Genomic DNA, 21,420 nt, shown 5'->3' on the forward strand with positions numbered 1-21,420 from the left:
AAAAAGGTTCTGAAATATCGGTGAGATATTGGGAAAGTTCACAGCAGCTAGTTACCTCGCAGCCAAGATAGAAGTCCCTTTGACTCAGGCTCTAGACAGAAACCAATACCGATGTCAGATACATCGCTTCGTCAGTACTAATCCCCGATCCGACTCAACTAGTGAATTCCAACTCGTCGGCGACAGAGAAATATTCAAAGTAGGGGATGGACTATAAGCGGTATCGCCACCAGGTTCAAGGTGGTCAAACGATCTGCAAGATAAACCTGATGACGATTCGCAATTCTTCATGATTGTCAGAGGGTGGATGTCCTGACATTCACACGTGTCAAGTGAGTTACGGGCATGATTCGTATAGAAATTTCCATCGCCTCGTGCATTCATTCGGTGAAGTGATAGGATAGAAGGTGCCAGATATCTGGAAGCTTCAAAAAGCCACGGCACATGGCCCACGGGACACGGCTAGATCCTCACCGCGAATGGATGCGGCACCTGAGGCCGCCATACGGCTACCCTACAGTGGAGGAGAAAGGAAACTACTGATTGGGCAGACCGACCAGTTACAAGCCGGGAGGCTACATGTACTGATTACAATGGAATCTCCCCCGAAGCCCCCCTTCCCTTCCCCTGTTATTCCACCTCGGATATGTATTTCAACAGGTCTGGAGTGCTAGTTGCTACTCTCTATGGACGACAAGATAGGAGTAAGACTGGACTTGTAGAGATATAGCTACCGAGAGGACAAGTTAGCGGAAACCAAGGGGGGGGGTGTCTAATGTACCTGCAGCACTCGAGAGTTGAGGGGCGGACGAGCCCAGGAGGAGAGGCTCTCAGAAGAGGCTCAGAAGGTTGGAATAAGAAATGAAAAAGAAATGTGAAACTGGTACAAGATGACTGGCTATATATAGGCCGGTTCAAGCAAAGGACAACTGGCAAAACAGTGGTGCAAGGGCCCCATGCCTTATGAATCCTTGGTACAGAGTACATAGTTTGTCTTGATGCAAATCCAAATTTGGGCTGATAAGGCCCAACCTTGGGAATGGGACACCAATAGGCGAATGACCAACGAGCATTAATCATGAATCATTACGTGCTCTTGAGAAATGATAGCTAATTAAAGATGAAAGCAGCCACTGCGCGGTTTTTTGTTAAGATCCCATTCAAACCCGGGGAAGCCCCAATGTGCCGACGATCGGGCTTCTGATTGGTGAAAGTCTGCGGGCCTATGGGGGCCCAATGATGCCCCCACGGGCCGACGTGAAGGGCTGTGGTATCCCCGGTGGATCCCGAGTCCACGGGCACATGCGGGCACTCTGAGCTCTGACTGGCTCCGAGAGTATCGGAACTACTGCAGGGAGGTTAAAGCCAATTCCTCTTAAAGTTGTATTGCTCTTCTAACTTTGCTCCAATAAATCCAATGTAGAATGAATGTATGCCCACTTAGCTCTGCACACGCTCTACCCCCGCCCTGATAACGGATTAATCCAAATGAATCCAAATGGAATTAAATGGACAAACTCGGGTGTCGATCCGTTTGAGGCGATCCATATTTACTTCAAGCGGATCCTTTTTCAATAGCGGAAACTACTACTCTCCAAGGTACTGGTGACTTCCCCAGAGTATACTCTCTTACGGTCGGAGCTATGTTCCTGGTACTTGCCACTTGCCATCTGTAGCTGCTTTTAGTAAAACCCCGCCAATTTCGGTCTCATGGCCTCCCCCACCCATGTGTTATGCTGATAGGATGTGGTCGATGCGCTTCCCCTCGTGATGGGGCGCGTGCTATCGGCGATTTCGGGCAGACATTGTATATGAATCTTTCCCTCGTGCTCTCCCCGCTGCATTCCTTCACACAACTATTTCGTGTGCTTCATCTGTTCAATATGGATTGGTTACATCTCTACATCGGCGGAGCCGCGCTCCTGGTATTTGCCTTGGTCGCGTTGGTCCTTCTCGTCTCATTCCAGCAGGTCAAGGTCAATATGGATCATGGACCTTTGACCTACGTGAAATTTATCTGGGCGAACTTCTTAAAGCCACACGATAGGTCCGGATCGAGTCAACAGGATGCGCTCGAGAGCTTCTACAGAACACAGGTATGCTTGCAGCTTATCCTTCAAAGTCTAGCAGTAGGAACAGAAACAGCAAGCTCATACCAGACCAGGCTACTGTCTACGATGCGACCCGTCGCCGTCTTCTCCGTGGTCGCGAGGATATGCTAGGTCTTGTGGCAGCACAGTTGAAGCACAAGGTCGAGAGCAAGGAGATTAAGCCTGGAAAGGCAGTCTGGGTGGACGTGAGTTTTAAACCATTGGAAGCTAATGGCCCGAAAGATAAAAGTTAACAATTTTTCATAGATTGGCGGTGGCACTGGGTAGGCACCTTAAAGGATATGTGATTCGAGGACCTGAAACTAACCCAAAGGTGTTGACAGATACAACGTTGAAGCTATGTCGGCTTTCGTTCCCGTGGAGAAGTTCTTCGATCAGGTCTACATTGTGGATCTGTCACCATCGCTGTGTGATATTGCTCGTAAACGATTTGAGCGCCTCGGATGGAAGAATGTCACCGTCCTTTGCCAGGATGCCCGATCCTTCCAGATTCCTGAGCGTCAAGCCGATCCGCGGAAGAACTCAGTCACCAGTGATCGTGCCGACCTGATCACAATGAGCTACAGTCTTTCCATGATTCCAGGTATGTAGAGACGTTCGGAAACTGTGAAGTTCTTTTGCTAATATCCCTCAGACTACTACAGTGTCGTTGACTCCTTGACCTCCCGCCTCACCCTTACTGGTATTCTCGGTGTTTGCGACTTCTACGGTATGGAATTACAATGACGAAAAAATTCAAGTGGGATATGAATTGACAATCAGAACAGTCCAAAGCATTGTGGATATATCCTCCCGCAACTACACCGGTGGTGCCTTCAACCGTCATGTCAACTGGCTCGGTCGTGTCTTCTGGCGAGCATGGTTTGACTTCGATCGTGTGAGTCTGGAGGCTGCTCGTCGGGACTACCTTGAGTACAAGTTCGGAACCGTCATTTCGGCCAGCGGTCGCAATTATCTTCTCGGTGGCATTCCATACTACGTTTTTGTCGGTTGCCCCAAGGAGATCGCTTCAACTCCATCAAGCCAAGCTGCCATCGAAAAGCTCGATGCCTCATTTACCGAGTCGCCTTACCTTTCCCCCGCAAACCACCATGCGGAAATGACCCAGGCTGTGGAGAAGAGCACCACGGAGATTCGCTCAAAGGCCTATGAATCTGCTGTCATTAACCTGAGTGCAAACCTGCCTCTCCCATCCTCATTCTACCAGAATCACCACTATCGAATTCACTACAACGACATGCTCCCCAAGCACACTCAGTTCCAGAACGAATACATCTACGCTTTCACCTGGGAGGATCCCCGTGTCGACCACCGACTGCTGAACATTGGCCCTGATGATGTTATTTTGGCCATCACCAGTGCTGGCGACAACATTCTCGACTATCTCCAAAAGAACCCGCGACGTGTGCATGCCGTTGATTTGAACCCGAACCAGAATCACCTTCTGGAGCTTAAAGTAGCTAGTTTCCTTGCTTTGGGTCACCGCGACACATGGAAGATCTTCGGTGAAGGCAAGCACCCCCAGTTCCGCGATCTGCTCATCTCCAAAATGAGCCCTCACCTGTCTAGCCAGGCCTTCCAGTACTGGCTCGAACACAGCGATGTTTTCACGTCCACATCTGGAAATGGTCTATACGAGACTGGTGGCTCACGTCACGCTATTCGCATGGTCCGCTACCTAGCCAAGATGTTTGGTCTGGATGGAGAGATCCGCAAGATGTGCGAGGCCCAAACTCTGGCCGAACAGCGCGCTATCTGGCCCCGTGTCCGCAAGATTCTCCTGAGCAAGCCATTGAACTGGGCTGTTGTTAGCACTGAGTGGTTCGCCTGGAAGGCTGCTGGTGTGCCCCGTAACCAGCGCAACATGATCGTGGATGACTTCTTCCGTCGCAACGGCTTGACATCTGATATGAAGCAGAGCAAGGACATAAGTGGCCAGTCGATTTGGGAATATGTTGTGGACACCCTCGACCCCGTGGTTAAGGACACCCTTCTCAGTAACGACAATTACTTCTACTACCTCTGTCTCCAGGGCAAATTCTCGCGCAGGTGAGTCAATATACATCATCTTTAACACCCAAGGCTTCGAAACTAACTTCATACAGATGCCACCCAACTTATCTATCACCTCAGGCGCACGTCAAGCTTTCTACGCCAGGTGCCTTCGATGGACTTCGCATCCACACCGATGAGATCAACGAAGTGATCAACCGCATTAAGCCAGGTACTTTGACAATCGCCGTGGTTATGGACTCTATGGATTGGTTCGATCCTGCCGAAGACGCAGCCGCGGCTCAAGCCCGTCGTCTCAACAACGCCCTTAAGATCGGTGGACGTATTCTTCTTCGCTCCGCCAGCATTGATCCCTGGTACATCAAGCACTTCGAGCAGAACGGTTTCACAGCTCGTCGTGTTGGCGCCCGTTTCCCAGGAACATGTATTGACCGGTAAGCCCGCAACTCTTATACTTTTGAATTTTTTTACTCGGAACCCAAATACTGACTGTGCACCTAGTGTGAATATGTATGCATCCACTTGGATCTGCACCAAGCAAGAGGACGTCGTCCGGCCCAAAAATGGCCGGTCGATCTCGGCTCTCTCTCTCAGCGACATCGCCACTGCGACAGCGAAGCGCTCAAGCAGTGTTGAGGACTTGCAGATCTGAGATTGAGGTATGACTTTAATTTTATGACTTGTTTTGTATCTTTTAATGACTACCCCCTTGCGCTCTGATTTTACATTGTTACCGCACATACTACTTGTTGGGGTTTACGGCGTGTGTGGCGCCCAAGGCTGATATGCCAAAATTTGATATCTCATGAATTGTTCTTTCTTTCAATGTTGTACTGTGAATAGAAGCGAGTCTCAAAATGAGAATAGATACTGTTATTAAGTATGAACATTGAATCAATTACTGCCAGTGCTTGAATATCCAATACCTACAGATACACATGCTCTTCAAATGTTGGATTAATTAGTGCTAGCCTTGGAGGTCCCGAGGTCGTGGACACGACCCCATGTACCAGTACTGCCAGTAGTCTGCAAATTGATATCAATTGATCCAAATATTCAGATAGCAATCCAGATGTCTGCATGAAATACTGATAAGCCTGAAGCTTCAAGGACAAAATCTTGAATGAATCTAGCACTGTATATCTACAGTGTTCGGATAATATTGACATCAATTGAACATTCAGTGTTTGAAATTGATGAACATTTGAACACCTACTAGTACCTACTGACTGCACCATACAAATCTGTCTAACATTCAAATTTTTGAAGGTATATTCATACAACCTAATACTAATATATGGATCCAGGTGCCTTTGAATGTTGAACATTCAAATCTTCCCAAATTCGTCCACTGAAATCTTGCACATACATTCGAGTTATGAATAAAATGAAGTTTCAACTTCAATGTTTGAATCGTTATTCTAAAAATCACAAAAATACCAACTCTGAACACAACTAGAACTGGAATCGAACATTATAAGCCAGTATTTACTCGGCCCAAGTCTAATAATCATATTTCACAGATGAAAGCTAAAAAGGACAAAAGGGGGAGTAACACGCAAGGGACACAGAAAATAACATAAAAACAAGAGAGCAAGAAAAGGCACCTCTAATAAAAGAGATATGGGATTACAACGGAGCATTTCATCAAAACGGGCAGGCCATGACTCCCATCCAAACGTCCTTTTTCGCACCCATCGCTCAATCGCTCATAATATCCATTTCATCCGTGGAAGAAAGAACAAAGCTTCTAGGACACATACACACATAACCATTGACAACGCCCCTCCAATGGGTGGCATCCTAGATTTTTTTTTTCTTAAATAAAAAAAAACCAGGTATAACCCACGCGCAGACGGGCGGGTAAAGAGAAAAGGGCCAATTAAGGAGTAAAGCAGAACATAATACCGGTAGAGTCATGCAAGAAGAAAAAGGAGATTGTCGATTTGGTTCGGTTCTGCTTTTCTCTATGACCGTCCGTACCGGGTCTTGCCAAATGAGAAAGGCACGTAGCGGTACTTGATCATGTGCTGGATCTGGCGGCGCATGGTCAAAACGAAGAGAATGAACCAGTACACAACCAGGACGGGCCAGAAGACGGGGATGTCGAACATGGCGAACCAACTGCATACGAAGCCGATGGCGATGGCACGGGTGGCGGAGTGCCAGAACTTGAATTCGGGGAGACGGCGGATAAAGGGACGGAACTCATCATCTGACTTGCTGGGGAGGCTAGGGCCGGCATCTCCATCCTCCAGTCCCTCGTCTTGAGTGAGGGAGGGGTCAAATTTGGGGGTGAGGAAGGCGAGGAAGAGGTTCAGGAGGTAAATGCCGAGGGTGTAGGCAACTATAATCAATTGAGGTCAGTTTTTTTTTGTTCTTTTGTTCCTTCGACATGTATGCTGCATTTATGCATTTTCTCATACTGCCATATTTTCGGCGCAGAGAGCGATCGCTTTCGTTCCTTTCCTTCAATGGCAGCGGAAAGTCGGAGACAAGACGTACCGATATACCATCCTTGCGCGAAGATGATTCGCAGGAAGAAAAGTAGCAAGAGAACAGCGGAACCGACCCAGCGGTAGGTGGCATAAGGAGTAGAGGCATCCAGGTAGGCTTGGTAATGCTGTACTCAAGTTAGTATGATGTGTCTTGTGCTGCGGGATGCTGTGACCTCCGGTATCCGGGGGATCGAGACATTCAAACCCCCTCAAGAGTACTCACCCTGGTCAGTTTAGAGGTGTGGGCAGTAACCGCCGTAAAAGGCGACTGGTCTGGCTCAGGAACATCCATGGTTATGAGGTGAGAGTGTGTAGGGGAGGAAGGGAAAAGTCCGATGGAATTCGCTGATCGCGGTGCTGAATGCGTTGTTTCTGGAAAACAGACGCAAAGTGTCCCCTGGATATCAACCAATCAGCGTTGCGATGACTGGGCGGCAGCCACTGTTACCTCATGTGACTTGTGGCTATGCTGAAAATTGATTATGTAATGAAATTGCATGCGGCTTAGTCATTCTGGCACATGAAGTACACTGTTGACCGCCTTCCGCTTTTGACCTGACAATGCGCCAAGTTCTGAAACATTGTTGACTTGTTCATGTAAAGCTTGTTAGAATATATTATTAGTGTTTTGAAGGTAAAACAAAAAGAATGAACTTGGATCTTGATCATCACAGAAGTTTCATCTTGGTTGGAGTTTCAGCTAAGCTAATAAGCACTGGTCCTTGGTTGTCCACTGGGGCCAATTGCCTCGGGACGGTTAACTTCGGCCCTCCCGGCCCAGCGGGGACATTTACATCATAGGCTGTTCCACACGTAGCTGGCCGTCTTTCCCCATACACTCACTAATATTGCTAACAACCCATACACCACAACATCGTATAACACAGTCGCCATGTTTGCGCGTCAATGTGCCCGTCTAGCTACCTCCCGGACAGCTGTCCCATTGACCTCCTTCTTAGCTCGGGCACGTCCCTACTCCACCGGTTCAAGCTATGAACACATCCTCACCTCGACCCCAAAGCCTGGTGTTGGTATGAGTGAGTAATCCCTTCCACAGCGCAACAAGCGAAGCGAGACACGATAAACTAATAGACATAATTAAGTCACCCTTAACCGACCAAAGGCCCTGAATGCGCTTTGCAGCCCTCTTATGACGGAGCTGAACGATGCATTGAGCAAGTACGACGCTGATAAGGATGTCGGCGCGATTATTATTACTGGCAGCGAGAAGGCTTTTGCAGGTGAGCAATACACAACCATTGGTTCATAATTTTGAAACAATTATCTTTTCTTTTCTCTATTCCACAACAATACAAATCTGTCTTTGAGCTTCCTGTCAAGGAATACATTCTCTAACTATTAATTCGCCGACAGCCGGAGCCGACATCAAAGAAATGGCACCCCTGACCTTCGCCGCGGCATACAACGCTAACTTTATCGCACCCTGGTCCCACCTAGCAACCAGCATCCGCAAACCCGTCATCGCTGCTGTATCAGGTTACGCCCTAGGCGGTGGATGCGAGCTCGCATTGATGTGCGACATCATTTACTGCAGCAGCAACGCCACATTTGGACAGCCAGAGATCAAGCTTGGCGTCATTCCCGGTGCAGGTGGATCACAGCGCCTGACTGCGGCCGTTGGCAAGAGCAAAGCCATGGAGCTGATTCTCACGGGCAAGAATTTCAGCGGAAAGGAGGCTGGCGCATGGGGAGTCGCGGCGGAGGTTGTTGAGGGTGGACACCAGGAATTGCTTGATGTCGCGTTTAAGACCGCCGAGAAGATTGCGGGCAATAGTCGGGTCGCTACCCTTGCGGCGAAGGAAGTCGTTAATAAGAGCCAGGAACTGTCATTGCGGGAGGGTGTTGAGTATGAGAGGAGACTCTTCCATGGGTTGTTTGGTAGCAAGGATCAAAAGATTGGTAAGTTTAGATTGGATTCTTGGATTTCCTAGGGTCAGTGGGAATTTTTTGCTAACATGCTAGTAGGGATGAGTGCTTTCGCCGAGAAGAAGAAGCCTGAGTGGTCGCACGAGTAAATATGTTTAGCGCCATTTAGTCTAAACCTTTTGTTCATATCCTCCAGGTTCCGGATACCGGGACTATTGATTGGACTGCTTAAAATATACACCTGTCCATTCTTGTAATATGCCCCTGAGGTTTACTGCCAGCCACGGCCAGCCGCAGCGTCTCCCCCAAATGTACCATCTTCGAAATTCGCATCCGCAGGCTGAGAATCACCCGCTGGCGTTCCACACTTGTACTGCTCAAGCGACCGGTTGATTCCAATAATACCCCAAGCGAAGACGGCCACCTCGCGGATCGTATCCATAAATTCCATTGCCGCAGGGCCACCGCCGCTCGTCTTGAGTTCTGGTTGCAGAGGAGGCGTCTCAACGCTAGTAGGGGCAGAAGAGCTTGAAGTAAAGTTGGACCCAGAAGAGTGATCTTCCCTGCAAAGTGAGGCCCGCACTTCCGGATAAGCTGGATTTGGAACAATATTCTCCTGAGCACGGGGCGCTTCTCCATAGGAGTAGACCGGCTCTGGAGCCCACGGTGCCGCGAACAAACCATTCGAGTAAACAGGGACCGGCTGAGGTGGAAGGGTGCTGCTGGTGGGTATGGGAGCTCGAGCACGACGGAGAATCACGACTAGACCATCCGATGTGCAGGAAACAACGGCCTCCAGCTCCAGAGGAGGAATTGGGTCTGAAAAAGCGACGAGTCCACGTTGAGCCATTTCGGGATTATCATCTTGCATGGGGTTTCGGAACCAGAAGCGCAGATAGGCAATCGAGTCGTTTGCCTTCGCGCTCTCCAAGCATCTTACTGCATCCCGCAAGCACCGCTCTTGGATACAGTAGAAGAAGCTCTTCGAGATAAGCTGGTTGGGGTTCAGTCCCAGAATCTGGCTCACGCCGGCGGTAGCGTACATAATAGTGGCCGTGCGGGTGAATCTATTAACGAACATGGCAGCGCGAGGCTCATGAAGCGGCTCATCGAGGCGTTGTGAGAATTTGTTGGATAGCAATGTGAGCATGTGATAGCGCGAGTCATTGGGGGAGGAAGTGAAGAGATGGCGGACAATGGGAGCATCAACGGCGCGGTCTAAAAGGAACAAGAGAGAAAGAAGATTAGAAAGAGATGATCGATGGCTAGGGACCAGCCGATATGAGGAAGCTTACTTTGACTGCCCTTCCCCCGGCCATAGACAGTAGTGCTTGCGATCAACACATCGTACACGACCGTAAACACACACTCGCACCCGATCCACGATCCATTCTTGTGTCGAATGGAACAGTAGTTCAGCACGGCAGCTTTATCAAGTCGCACACCGCGACCATGGACACTGCGCGCAAAGGGCAGTTCCTGCGGGTGGAAGTACTCCCAGCACGAGCGATTAAGCACTTCATATGGCTGGTACCCAAGCACTACCTGAATGCTATCGGAGGCATATCGGATCGAGGCGTCACATGATAGATCTGTACGTTGGGTCAGTAATAGTAACCAGCACACCGCTCTCTGAGCATGACATGACTGTCAAGAGACTGCAGGTTGGAAGTGGCTTGCCATGGATCGTGATGAATGTCGTGTCCATCCTGCAGAAGAGTGGAACCCCCCACTAACCCCTCGTGACAGAATCCTGAAGGATCTGAGCGACTCGGTGAATGAACCAAGAATTCTATCAACGTGTACGAAGAGCCAGGTACTCCAAACAACAACGTGAGGAGTAAAAAGCGGGAAACAGGTTACAGCCCTGCGGGAGAAGGCGTGGTCCAACGGCTGTCAAATCCGTGGTCCGTGGATCGATCGATTGCACCGATTGCCACTAGTGGGGACAAATTCAGGAACATTTTTTATTGATATATATATATTTTTTTTTTACAATGGGGGAACTGTGAAAGGAATCAAAATATAATTTTCTGTAGATTTGGTCAGAAACCGGTCATCGTACCATCTATGTTTGGCACATCAATACTTCCTTGGCCATTTGGCTGTACTTGCCAGTTGACCATCATTCCAGTCCATTCCGTTCTAGCCTCGCCGTCGGGGCTCCGGCGACACTCTACTAGACTTAGTACACTGAGACTCTACTCAGAATACAGTCCGGCCCTCACAGCCAATACTTCGCCTTATCAGGTGGATGCGGCTGCACCGGCAATTCCTCCAAGCTTGCTAGCTCCAAATGCCCCAGACTGGGGAAATAAAGAAAACATGCTTGGTAAGATGTCTGACTCTTGACTCTTATCTTACATCCCGATTTCCTTTTCCAGGCACCATCTTTCCATTTTCATAGATATACCATGTCTGCGTGGCTTTTTGCCGCGCGTCGAAAGGGTATCAGTTCGTTTGCTTATTATCGAACAAATTTTGCCAATCTTCTCAACTCGGATTCCCCTTCCGTTTGATCCTGGCTATACGCTACTCCTGCCATGGCATCAATATCAACCACGGGCGCATGCGGCGACAGCCGCTTTGGCCCAATCGTCGCTACAACGGACTGTCGCGGGGGCTTTGACTTTACCGTACTTTTCGAATCCGCCATATTGAACATCGTACCTGCGGCTTGTTTCCTCTTACTGGCACCCCTTCGTATTTTTCATTTATCGAGACAGCCACAAAAAGTGCTCTCTTCCCCAATTCGTGCTGCGACACTGGTGAGTATAACAATTCATTATCCGTTAAGGGTTGGTTAAATGAGAAAGAATCTAAGGATTGTTATCATAAAGCTTGTATCTGTAGCCTTTGCAGCTATCCAAACCGCTCTCCTAGTCCTTGTTGCAAAACACCAATTTGTTGGCGGGTCTGTTGCTCTTGCGAGTGCAAGTCTGGATCTTCTATCGGCGCTGGCCATCGTGATTCTCGTGGATCTGGAACATGTTCGATCTCTTCGGCCATCATTTCTCGCCTCAGCCTACTTGTTCATCACCCTACTTCTGGACATTGCGCGCGTGCGCACAGCTTGGTTGGTATCCGACCATCAGGTTTACTCTGCTTGCCTCTCTGCGTCTTTCGCTCTCAAAGCGCTGCTCTTGGCGCTGAACAGTATTGAGAAGAGAAAATGGTTTCTGTCCAATGAAAAGAAACACTCCACTGAGACTGTGAGCGGGCCTTTTAGTCGAGGCTTATTTACTTGGCTGAACGGTCTGCTATGGAAAGGCCATTCCGGGTTATTGACTGGGGATGGTCTACCTAATGTCAACGAAAGGATTTTGTCTTCAGAAGTAGCTACCCGGTTCACAAACTCGTGGATGGGCAGCCCTCAAAGTGGAAAAAATGCACTGCTGTTCGCGGTGATCAAGTGTTTACGCTTGGAAATTGCGACGATCGCCCTTCCGCGGCTCTGCGTCGTGGGATTTAGTATTGCGCAACCTTTTCTAATTGGGAAATGTGTTACCATTCTACAAGAAACAACCTCGCTGTCAGAGAACATGGGCTACGGCTTGATTGCAGCGACCATACTCCGTGGTGGTCTGATGACTCTTGTTTTCAACCATATGATGGACCTGCCTCTAGGGGGCACCGACGAATCCAGTGCGATGGCCCTCATGGGTTCTGACATAGAGATGCTCGCGGAATATTTCTATTCCTCGATTTGTGAAACCTGGGCCAATGTACTACAATTAGCTCTCGCTACATGGTTGCTACAAACTCAAGTCGGAGCTGTTTGTATCGGTCCGATCTTGGTGGCAATAAGTAAGTCCATTTCCCTCTGATGATTCATTTGCGGTGTCCCTTAACTAACAGTGCTACACTAGTTTTTATAGCAGCATCCTTTGCCATGGGTAATGCTGTTACCACACGACAAAAAGATTGGCTTCGGGCCACTGAAAAGCGTATCAACTTTACGACTTCTATTTTAGGCTCTATTCGAAACGTTAAATATCTTGGACTCACCGAGATAATGAGTGATATGATTGAAACACTGCGAATTGAAGAACTCAAAGTCTCCACAAAATTCCGCCAACTTTCGTCTATTCGTGTTTGCATGAGTCCGTGTTACCTGAGTTTCTTCAAATGTTCCATATTACAGCAAAGAATTCATTTACTGACACTCACCTCCAGTAAACTCCCCTTTGACCTTTGGCCAGCTCGTGACACTTGCTGCCTATGCGATATTAGCGTTGCTGCAGGGCTCTCGCGGTCTTGCTGTCAGCGAAGCCATCACATCTTTGTCGCTCATAAGTCTGATGATAACGCCGCTGAGCTACCTCTTGATGGCTATTCCTGATACTTTTGCATCCATTGGCTGTCTTAATAGGATACAAGAGTTTCTGAAAGCCCCTAGTCGTCTTGGTGCGTACTTTGTTTTCCTTTTCTTCTGGCGCTTCGGTGCGCCTGGCCACTCCTGAGTGCCGAAGAACAAGACATGGCTTGAACAGAAACTGACAGAATACATTATTACAGAGAAGAGACAGCTTCCACGGCCGTTTTCAGCTGACTCTACTTCAACCACTGGAACTTCTGCTATCCAGCTTTCTATGTTTCCAACAAGCCCACCCACGCAGAGAGAAGTGATTATATCCCTACAGAATGTTAAATTTGGCTGGAAGACCTCTCCAAGACAAACACCGGGCATCACACTGAGTCTTGAATCCTCTCCCACTGGCAGTGTCATCATCCTGGTCGGTCCAGTAGGGTGCGGTAAATCTACTTTCCTGAAGGGTCTCGCAGGTGAAACACCCGTGTTGGAAGGTGAACTTTTCATTAAGTACCCAGATCTGGCATTCTGTGACGAAACGCCATGGCTATCTAATTCATCAATACGAAGCAACATTGCTGGAGAAGACCCATCTACTTTTGATTCAGACTGGTATCGCACTGTAATTGGCGCATGTGCACTAGATCTGGATCTGAAAAACATGGCAGCAGGTGACGAGACAGTTGTGGGCAGTAAAGGGTCCAAACTCAGCGGAGGACAGAGACAAAGAATTGTGAGTGGTTGATTTATGTTCTTGGGCTGCTGTTCACTAAAAGATTGACATTTATAGGCTATCGCACGTGCCGTTTATGCTCGGAAACGCATTGCTTGCTTTGACGATGTTCTGAGTGGCCTAGACAATGTCACTGCCAACCATGTGTTTAAGAATATTTTTGGCCCAACTGGACTGCTACGTCGGCTGGGCTGCATGGTATTCTTAGCAACCCACACTGGTATGTCACTCCATCTAGTAGATATAACACTTTGCCGATTAAATCTCCATCTCACACCTAATATTTTCCAGTTCATCACTTGCCTCAGGCCGATCTGATTTTGGTACTCGGAGACGATGGCCAGGTTGCCAAGCAAGGGAGGTTTAGCGAGCTTCAAGAAGAGATTGACGACTTCGTTCACATTGAGGGCATTGAACTTACGCAAACAGAGGAGATTGATGGGCTATCAGAACTTACCAATCAAGCCGCAGAGTCCATCCGCGCCCTCTCCACAGATACCAAGCGCCAGACAACGGATCTTGCCGTATACAAGTACTATTTCTCTTCGCTGGGCTGGTTTCGAATTTCTATTTTGCTTTTTCTCTTCATTGTCAATGCTGGTATGGGTGGACTTGGCTGTGAGTTATCACTACTATATTTCTCTACTTGGGCTGTTTACGAAAATGGCATTTGACTCGTTTTCCCGCAGATATCTGGGTCGACCTCTGGTCTTCCAGCAGTGATAGTGCGACATCTTCGCGCCTGGGCTACTGGCTCGGGCTGTATGGGGCATTCTCCGTTATTCAAGTTCTTACCCTAGCGCTTGCTGTGTTGTAAGTTTCAACACCTTCGGTCAGTTGTGTGTCCTTGGCTAATTATAATTTCTCTCTTACTAGCTGGACTTGGGTTGTTATTGTACCCGCAGCTTCTAAGAACCTTCATTCTGTAATACTAAGTGCATGCATGAGGTGAGTGTACCTGGAATCACACTTTAATGACTGGCTAACAATAACAGCGCTCCAATGTCATTTCTGTCGAATATCGAAACTGGGATCTTGGTAACCCGTTTCAGTCAAGATATCAGACTAGTGGATATGATTTTACCTCGAGGCTTCATATCTACAGGTTTCCGTGAGTTCGGTTATTCAATTGCTAGAATATTGTGCAAATCGTCTAACCATATTTATAATCAGAGTTGTTTGGGTCTATTGCGCAAGGCGCCGTTGCTATCGCTTCACTTCCATATTTAGCGGCAGCTTTGCCCCCTCTGATTGGAGTTCTGGTACTGATTCAGCGCTTCTACCTCAAGACATCACGTCAGCTGCGGCTATTAGAGTAATAATTTGTCTCTGTTTCGTACAAACTTTAAACTAATGCATTTCACCTACAGAATCGAGCTAAAGAGTCCTCTTTACACCCATTTCATCGAATCATTGGCTGGAGTTACCACCATCCGTGCCTTCTCCTGGACACACGCCACCACGAATCGAATGATTTCCAAGCTAGACAACGCTCAGAAGCCCTACTATTTGCTCTTGTGTGTTCAACGCTGGCTGAGTCTTGTCCTGAATTTAATGGTCGCAGCCATAGCAGTGCTTCTCGTCGGTGCCTCGCTCGCTCTCCGCACTCGTGTTGAACCAGGCCTCTTGGGTATTGCCCTTGTCATGATGATGGACTTGGGACTCACTCTTTCGGAACTGATCCAAAATTGGACGTTGCTTGAAACTTCATTGGGGGCTATTGCTCGAATCAAAGATTTTGCCGAAGAAACCCCCAGTGAGGAGATGAACTCAAGCATACAGACTTACAATGAACTCTCAGAATGGCCGACCCAAGGAGAGATCATATTTTCGGATGCGAGCATTGGATGGAATCATGAGGCAAAGCCGTTGATCCACAAAATGAACCTTCACATCCGTGCCGGACAGAAGTTCGGCCTCTGCGGTAGATCCGGAAGGTAATCACAAGCATTGTTATTTCCTGATTAAAAAGCAGAACTAACAAATAATGAACGAAACAGTGGCAAAAGTACATTGGCATTATCGCTTCTCCGGCTCAATGAGACTTTCTCCGGTAAGATTGAAATCGATGGAAAAGATATTTCCCTTTTGTCCAGATCAACAGTCCGGCAACACATCAGCTGCCTTGGCCAAGAACCCTTCCTTTTCCCCGGTACTGTCAAGCAAAATGCCGACCCACTGAATATGGCATCAAGCACGGAAATTATTGATGCATTGAGGTCGGTTGGAGTTTGGGACGCCCTCACGACAAGCCATAATAGCACGGATGAAGTGTTGCTGGATTCGAATTTAGATGAGAGCATTCTATCCCAGGGCCACAAGCAACTATTCTGTCTAGCAAGAGCCCTGCTGAAGAGAAGCAAGATCCTGATTCTAGATGAGCCAACAAGCAGGTATGTTCATCAATTTAATTCTCACGTCATGCTTCACTGGGATTGACCGGTATCTGACCGTCTCTACAGTCTGGATTCTGAAACGGATGCCAAAGTGCAAAAGGTCATACGGGAGTCTTTTGTTGACTGTACCGTGATCATGGTGGCACATAGAATCCACACTCTGCTTGACTTTGATCAGGTTGCTGTCCTGAGCGGTGGTCAGCTTGTTGAAGTTGGACACCCACAGGAATTGATCATCAAGAAGGGTGAATTTGCAACGTTGCTAGAGTTTGAGTCATAAATTGGTTGCGGAGACTTCGATTCCCAAGGTCGTATCCTTACTTAGGTTGGAAAGGTAGAATCTCTTTCGATGTTTCTACATAAGTCACTCCATTTTCCAGCAGGTAAATTCTGTACGTAAGTCCACTGATTCCAACATTTGAAGAAATGGGAGTATATAAATTCAATCATTCTGTCATTCTTATTAGTTTGGATTAAAGCTAGATACAGGGCAATGTATTATGTACATCGTTAAATAAAATCATATCTCCCCAAGTTATGCAAGTAGTGAGTTCTATGCAAATGGTGCAGGCGCGCAGTAAAAGAAAAATCTCAAATCATAAACATGAGACACATCGCATCATTGGAAGCCAGCATTCTTCTCCGTCTGGCTGGGGTCGTTGTGGGCAGTCTTTTGTGCCCGATAATCGTCAATGACACGTCCCTCAATGGTTTCATCGAATACATCAACTTTCGTAGTCGCAAACTTGCGAGCGCTGACCTTGCGTTGGAAAAGCAGGTCGAGTTCAGCGAACGAGCGGCCCTGGGGCTCAGGAATGCGGAAATAGGAGTATATAATGCACAGAAAGCAGGATCCGCCCCAGAAGAAACCGGCATAATTGCTCCAGTCCCAGGCCGACGGGTTCAGCATATAAGGTGTTAGAACACCACAAATTACGGCCACGACGTTGTAAAGACAACGACCGAGAACCACCGTCTTGATCTGGAGACGCCGGGTCGACATTTCCGCAACCAGAGAGTAGCAGACGGTACCGACAGTCAGCTGATAGAAGAGAGCCCACACGAGCATCATTGAGCCGGTGGCCAGAGAGGCTTGGTCCTTGTGTGCCTTTGGGACGAGTCCGAGGAAGCCCATGATCATCAACATTGTGCAAAGACCGCACAATCCGTACAGAATAAGCGTTCGGCGACCAATGCCCACAGCCATTAGGAACCAGGCGCCAAATGTGCCAACCATGTTGATTCCGTACTGACCCATGGCAAAAGAGTAAGAGTTGGATGAGGAGAGTCCAGCCTGCTCTAAGAAATAGGTCGAGTAATTGGAGAAAGAGTTACCGCTGAGGTTCTGCATCGCCCAAGCCATACAGACAATCTCGGTCCGGCGTCGATCGATGCCCTTGAAGCAGTCAAAGTAACTGGCACCCTGGGTGATCTTGGCCTCCAAAGCAGTCGTATGTACCATCATCGAGATGGTCTCATCGGGATCGAAATCGGTTGTACGGTCTTTGCTGGTAAGTCGCTCGAGGGAACGCTTCGCGTCTTCTGTTCGTCCTTTCCTCACCAACCACCAGGGAGACTCGGGCGCCAACCAAATTCCAATAAACAATGGGATCGGCCACATCCATTGCAGTCCGTAGGGGATTCGGTATGCCCATTGGTCCTGACGGTTCAGCATTCCCTTGATGACACCAATTCCAATAAGCTGACCCAAGCCCCAGCAGAAGTTGACGTAGGTGGTCAGGTATCCACGCAGCGCGACGGGGCACACCTCAGAGGCGTAAGTGACGGTCAACGTCTGGAACACACCCCAGGGAATACCGCACAGAATCTCGGCAGCCAATAGTGACTGAATATTGGGGGCGGTGAAAAAGATTGCTGTCCATGCGCTCACAAGGATCAAACATGCCATGATGGTGTACCGGTATCCAAATCGTTCCGAAGCCCATCCGTTAATGAACAAGCCAATGATTTCACCGACATAGGCACCGTTACTAAGTCCCGATTGCCACTAAAAAAAAGAAACACCACAGTTAATTTCTGATATCCTCCGAATCACTTTTCTCTCTTCCAGGTCCAAAAAAAGTACCGATTTGAAAAGTAAAGAGGGGGAACAGATCTTGACTTACCGACGCCGATACTTCATAAGAACCATCCGCCTGCAGCTGTCCGTATTTCTCATTGAATTGCGGGAACGCATAGAAATTGTTCACCAAACTGATATCGTATCCTTCCATAACAATGCAGGTCGAAATCAAGACACTCCAAGCGACGGCCTTGGGATACAATTTAATACCCTGCAACAGAGTCATATTCCGCTCCTTATCCGTAGCCGCCTGGGCATTTCGAATGACCTTGGTCATAGATGAGTCCGAAGCCGTTCCTTCAGTAGAGTGGTAATGCTGCAATGCCTCGTCGACAGGCTCAATGGCGTTATGAGCCTTATATTCCACGTTGCCCGCGCCATCGTAAGGAGGGACGGGACCTCTCACCGAGGTGGCGGCCTCTTGCACTTTGTCGTCGCCCATTCCTACCGCGGCGTGGAGCGCAGAGGGACAGAAGAGGAATGGCGGGTGAAGAAGAAGAGGGGGAGGGGGGGTTTGAGGAGTCGAAAAAAGGGTGGGTGCTTCAAGAATTGGAGCCGCGGAGACCTGCGGAGGTTAAAGAAAAAAACTGCAACGTACCCACTCTTGGGAACATCAAACGACAGCACTCAGGGGTTGGTAACGGAATTCCCCCCGGGTTAACCTAGAACCCATAGAATTGTGGGATCCCCAATTGAGTTTAACAGAGAAAAGGTTGAGACAATTTTTTTTTTTTTTTTTGCGGGGGAACACGGGCTCGACGTCTATAGATTCGAATTTTCGGATTGGACGCTTGGCGGAGGTAAAAGAAGGGAACCATGAATGATTGGATCTTCAAATGTTCTTTTTGCCTCCTCGTTGCCACAATGTTATTACTATAGTGTATGAATTTGTGGTTGTGTACATATGAAGCCTTAATTATGAAGATAAAATCCGAGTTTATAGAAAGCTGCATGGCCATGTGTTGCACACGAGCTGACATTCCCGTGCGACTTTCCGCATTCGGTGGTCTGAGCGTCCGGATGTCCAGATTCGGACAACCCTCTGTCACGTGTTTGCTCGATGTTTGCCTTCAAGTTTGCCTTGTTTGTTACATATTGAAGCCCTTGGAAACCAGGATGACCATGGACCTTGGCTCTTATTGCAGTACTTGAAACAATACTACATAGTAGTATCCAGTATCCAGTATCTAATATCCAAGAGACCCAATCTTGGAAACTTCAATTCGAGAATAGTGGGCGATATTCGCCATTCGCTTTCTCTTTCGGTAAATAAAGTTCTCACTATTTTTATTCCGGAAGAAGTAGTGGATCCTCAATCAACCTTTCCATATCCTCCGTACGGAGATGTATCGACACATCAACCCCGTTATCCGTCCAGCTCGCTCCCGAGCCGTCCACACCATATGGAGGTGGCGCCTCCTTGATAAGAACACATCCATCCAAGTCCGCTATCACTCCTTCGGTGAAACGAATCCTTGGTGACTCATTCAACCCAAAATTCACATCATAAACACCTGCCCGAGCCCAGCTCGTAACAAGGAGGTGACGGGATCCAAGAAAAGCCTGCCAGATCCGCTGTGGCGATGTCTCAAAGGCCAAGCTATGCAAATGCGCAGCAATAGCAGCTGGTCGGATCATCTGGTTAATAGTTTTGCGAATCTTCTGTGAAATTGTCCGGATGAGTTCAGTTGAAGGGAACTTCGATGATGCAACCTCGCTCCCGGTCATCTCGATATCCACCATCATACTCGGTGAGCCGACAAAGCGCTCCCCAAGATGAAGCGCGGGTCTTAAACCAAGAGTGAGATCACAGTGTATAGGATCCGAGTCTTCATGTTGGTTACGCGCCCGAGCGATACAGGACCAAATATGCGCTAGGATGACGTCGTGGCGGCTGATTCGAAGGGCACCAGTCTCGTGTGGACTTCCTTTGATAGCGGCTTTCCATATCGTTTCCACTTGCTTAGAAGTCAAGTGAATCACGTAGTGAGAAACTGGGGATGTCGTGTCCCATTCAGACCAGGGCATTGGGGAGCCGATCGGATGAATCTCTCTTGTTCTGTAAGCCTCGGGAACTACTGCCTCCCAGGGACAATCGGCTGTTGAGATCCACCAGTCGTACCGATGCAGAGGCAGGGTTGCCGCTTGTTTCAGGGTCTTCGGGTCGGGAGCTTCCGCATTGATGTCTGCAGCGGCCATGGAGTCAAGCAGATCCGGCTCGAGGACAGGCTCTAATAACGGGACAGGCGGAGCTGAGCCTGAAAGAATCCATCGACCGATGCTCGCCCAGTCCTTGATGAAATGTACCAAAGAGGAGATGTCGGCCACCGGGTGTGCCATTTTGGCTGACAGCGAGAATCCCCCACAGGCCAATTGAGTGATCTGCACTGCCAACAGAGGCAGAAGCGCGCCATTTACATCGGCAGGCTTTGGTCGGACGGCATTTGCGATCCTAACGGATGGAATCAGGCCATCGACAGAAACCCTTTGTTGGTTATAAATAGGTTGTTCTGTTGGCCTTGAAGCCGGGCATAATGTATCCAAGGTGGCCGTGCTTTTTGCTGTGATAAACTCAACGCCTGGATCTGAAGATGTGCCGTAGTGAGCATACACTCGGCCATACCGGCGAGCATGTTTTTCAAAGTTGGCAGTCTCAGCCGTCGATTCAGAGGAATCAAGAGATGCGATGCTCTTCAGCTGGCCAGTGAAGTGTGGATAAGCATCCAGAGTGTGTCTGAGCGATTGACGAAAGTGGTCGAACAAGTCGAACCCATCTTGTTGTTTGTCAGGTTTTTCACAAAACCAAATGGCAGAGGTTGCCGAAAAGTCCACCGTTGTTGCATCAATCAATGACAATGCTACGGCATCTTCCGTTGGCTTGGCTTTCGGATAGATCCTCTCTGACATGATTCCGTGAATGTGAATAGAGCTCATGTTTCAACGGGACCCCCTGGAACTTTCTTTTGATATCTCTCAAGGGAGAAGGGAGGGAATGCGAATAAATAGGTCAACTCAGGTCGCTTCCTGCAAGCCAATCCCTGAATTCCACCGATGACCTCGAAGGAGGAAAAGTAGATAAGCTTTTCTCTTGGCAACCTATCGGCCATACAAGTTGTTGAGCGTATAGTCTTGTTGCCAACGCTAGTCCTAAATTGGGGATGGGGCGTGCCCAGGTGGGTCAGACGTGAATGATGACTTCTGACTCACTGTGAATAACAATCAGTTACTAATAACCATGGCTACTCCCTTTCTAGGTTTGTTTAGCATCCATAAGAACAAGCGTTAGAACTTTTGTCACTCAAAAATCGACCAACGTATCAAAACTTTTGTGAATAGCGACTCAATCAGATGCTTTCCCAGCTTCCAAGGTTTTGCCTCAAGTTTACT

At 48.3% G+C, this 21,420-nt stretch overlaps 7 protein-coding genes across 7 annotated transcripts; 3 read left to right on the top strand and 4 right to left on the bottom strand.

Moving 5' to 3' along the window:
• Positions 1-1,883: 1,883 nt before the first annotated feature.
• N7466_008247 (class I SAM-dependent methyltransferase) lies at positions 1,884-4,776 on the top strand (the record flags this gene model as incomplete). The annotated part of the gene is made up of 8 exons (XM_057167636.1): positions 1,884-2,096; positions 2,165-2,296; positions 2,358-2,374; positions 2,435-2,694; positions 2,746-2,820; positions 2,879-4,160; positions 4,217-4,558; positions 4,626-4,776. 8 exons carry the CDS (start codon positions 1,884-1,886, stop codon positions 4,774-4,776), a joined length of 2,472 nt encoding a protein of 823 aa, XP_057018267.1.
• Positions 4,777-6,091: 1,315 nt separating this feature from the next.
• N7466_008248 (Rer1 family protein) lies at positions 6,092-6,914 on the bottom strand (the record flags this gene model as incomplete). Its single annotated transcript, XM_057167637.1, has 3 exons — positions 6,092-6,471; positions 6,630-6,747; positions 6,846-6,914. The coding sequence occupies 3 exons, from the start codon at positions 6,912-6,914 to the stop codon at positions 6,092-6,094; spliced, it is 567 nt and encodes a 188-aa protein (XP_057018268.1).
• Positions 6,915-7,514: 600 nt separating this feature from the next.
• On the top strand, positions 7,515-8,658 carry echA (enoyl-CoA hydratase echA; the record flags this gene model as incomplete). The annotated part of the gene is made up of 4 exons (XM_057167638.1): positions 7,515-7,659; positions 7,726-7,863; positions 7,997-8,542; positions 8,609-8,658. 4 exons carry the CDS (start codon positions 7,515-7,517, stop codon positions 8,656-8,658), a joined length of 879 nt encoding a protein of 292 aa, XP_057018269.1.
• A 122-nt stretch (positions 8,659-8,780) lies between these two features.
• N7466_008250 (PAS domain-containing protein) lies at positions 8,781-10,217 on the bottom strand (the record flags this gene model as incomplete). Its single annotated transcript, XM_057167639.1, has 3 exons — positions 8,781-9,727; positions 9,805-10,101; positions 10,169-10,217. 3 exons carry the CDS (start codon positions 10,215-10,217, stop codon positions 8,781-8,783), a joined length of 1,293 nt encoding a protein of 430 aa, XP_057018270.1.
• An 835-nt stretch (positions 10,218-11,052) lies between these two features.
• N7466_008251 (uncharacterized protein) lies at positions 11,053-16,230 on the top strand (the record flags this gene model as incomplete). The annotated part of the gene is made up of 14 exons (XM_057167640.1): positions 11,053-11,277; positions 11,350-12,316; positions 12,388-12,612; positions 12,686-12,952; positions 12,974-13,554; positions 13,612-13,774; positions 13,846-14,172; positions 14,244-14,367; positions 14,431-14,502; positions 14,550-14,665; positions 14,728-14,869; positions 14,925-15,491; positions 15,555-15,947; positions 16,017-16,230. The coding sequence occupies 14 exons, from the start codon at positions 11,053-11,055 to the stop codon at positions 16,228-16,230; spliced, it is 4,383 nt and encodes a 1,460-aa protein (XP_057018271.1).
• A 339-nt stretch (positions 16,231-16,569) lies between these two features.
• Positions 16,570-18,475, bottom strand: N7466_008252 (putative MFS alpha-glucoside transporter; the record flags this gene model as incomplete). The annotated part of the gene is made up of 2 exons (XM_057167641.1): positions 16,570-17,958; positions 18,077-18,475. 2 exons carry the CDS (start codon positions 18,473-18,475, stop codon positions 16,570-16,572), a joined length of 1,788 nt encoding a protein of 595 aa, XP_057018272.1.
• An 845-nt stretch (positions 18,476-19,320) lies between these two features.
• N7466_008253 (transferase family protein) lies at positions 19,321-20,967 on the bottom strand (the record flags this gene model as incomplete). Its single annotated transcript, XM_057167642.1, has 1 exon — positions 19,321-20,967. The coding sequence occupies one exon, from the start codon at positions 20,965-20,967 to the stop codon at positions 19,321-19,323; it is 1,647 nt and encodes a 548-aa protein (XP_057018273.1).
• Between the last annotated feature and the right edge of the window lie 453 nt (positions 20,968-21,420).

Source organism: Penicillium verhagenii, assembly GCF_028828195.1.
Source record: "Penicillium verhagenii strain IBT 33310 chromosome Unknown utg000008l_segment0_segment0, whole genome shotgun sequence".
Classification (NCBI taxonomy): Eukaryota; Fungi; Ascomycota; class Eurotiomycetes; order Eurotiales; family Aspergillaceae; genus Penicillium; species Penicillium verhagenii.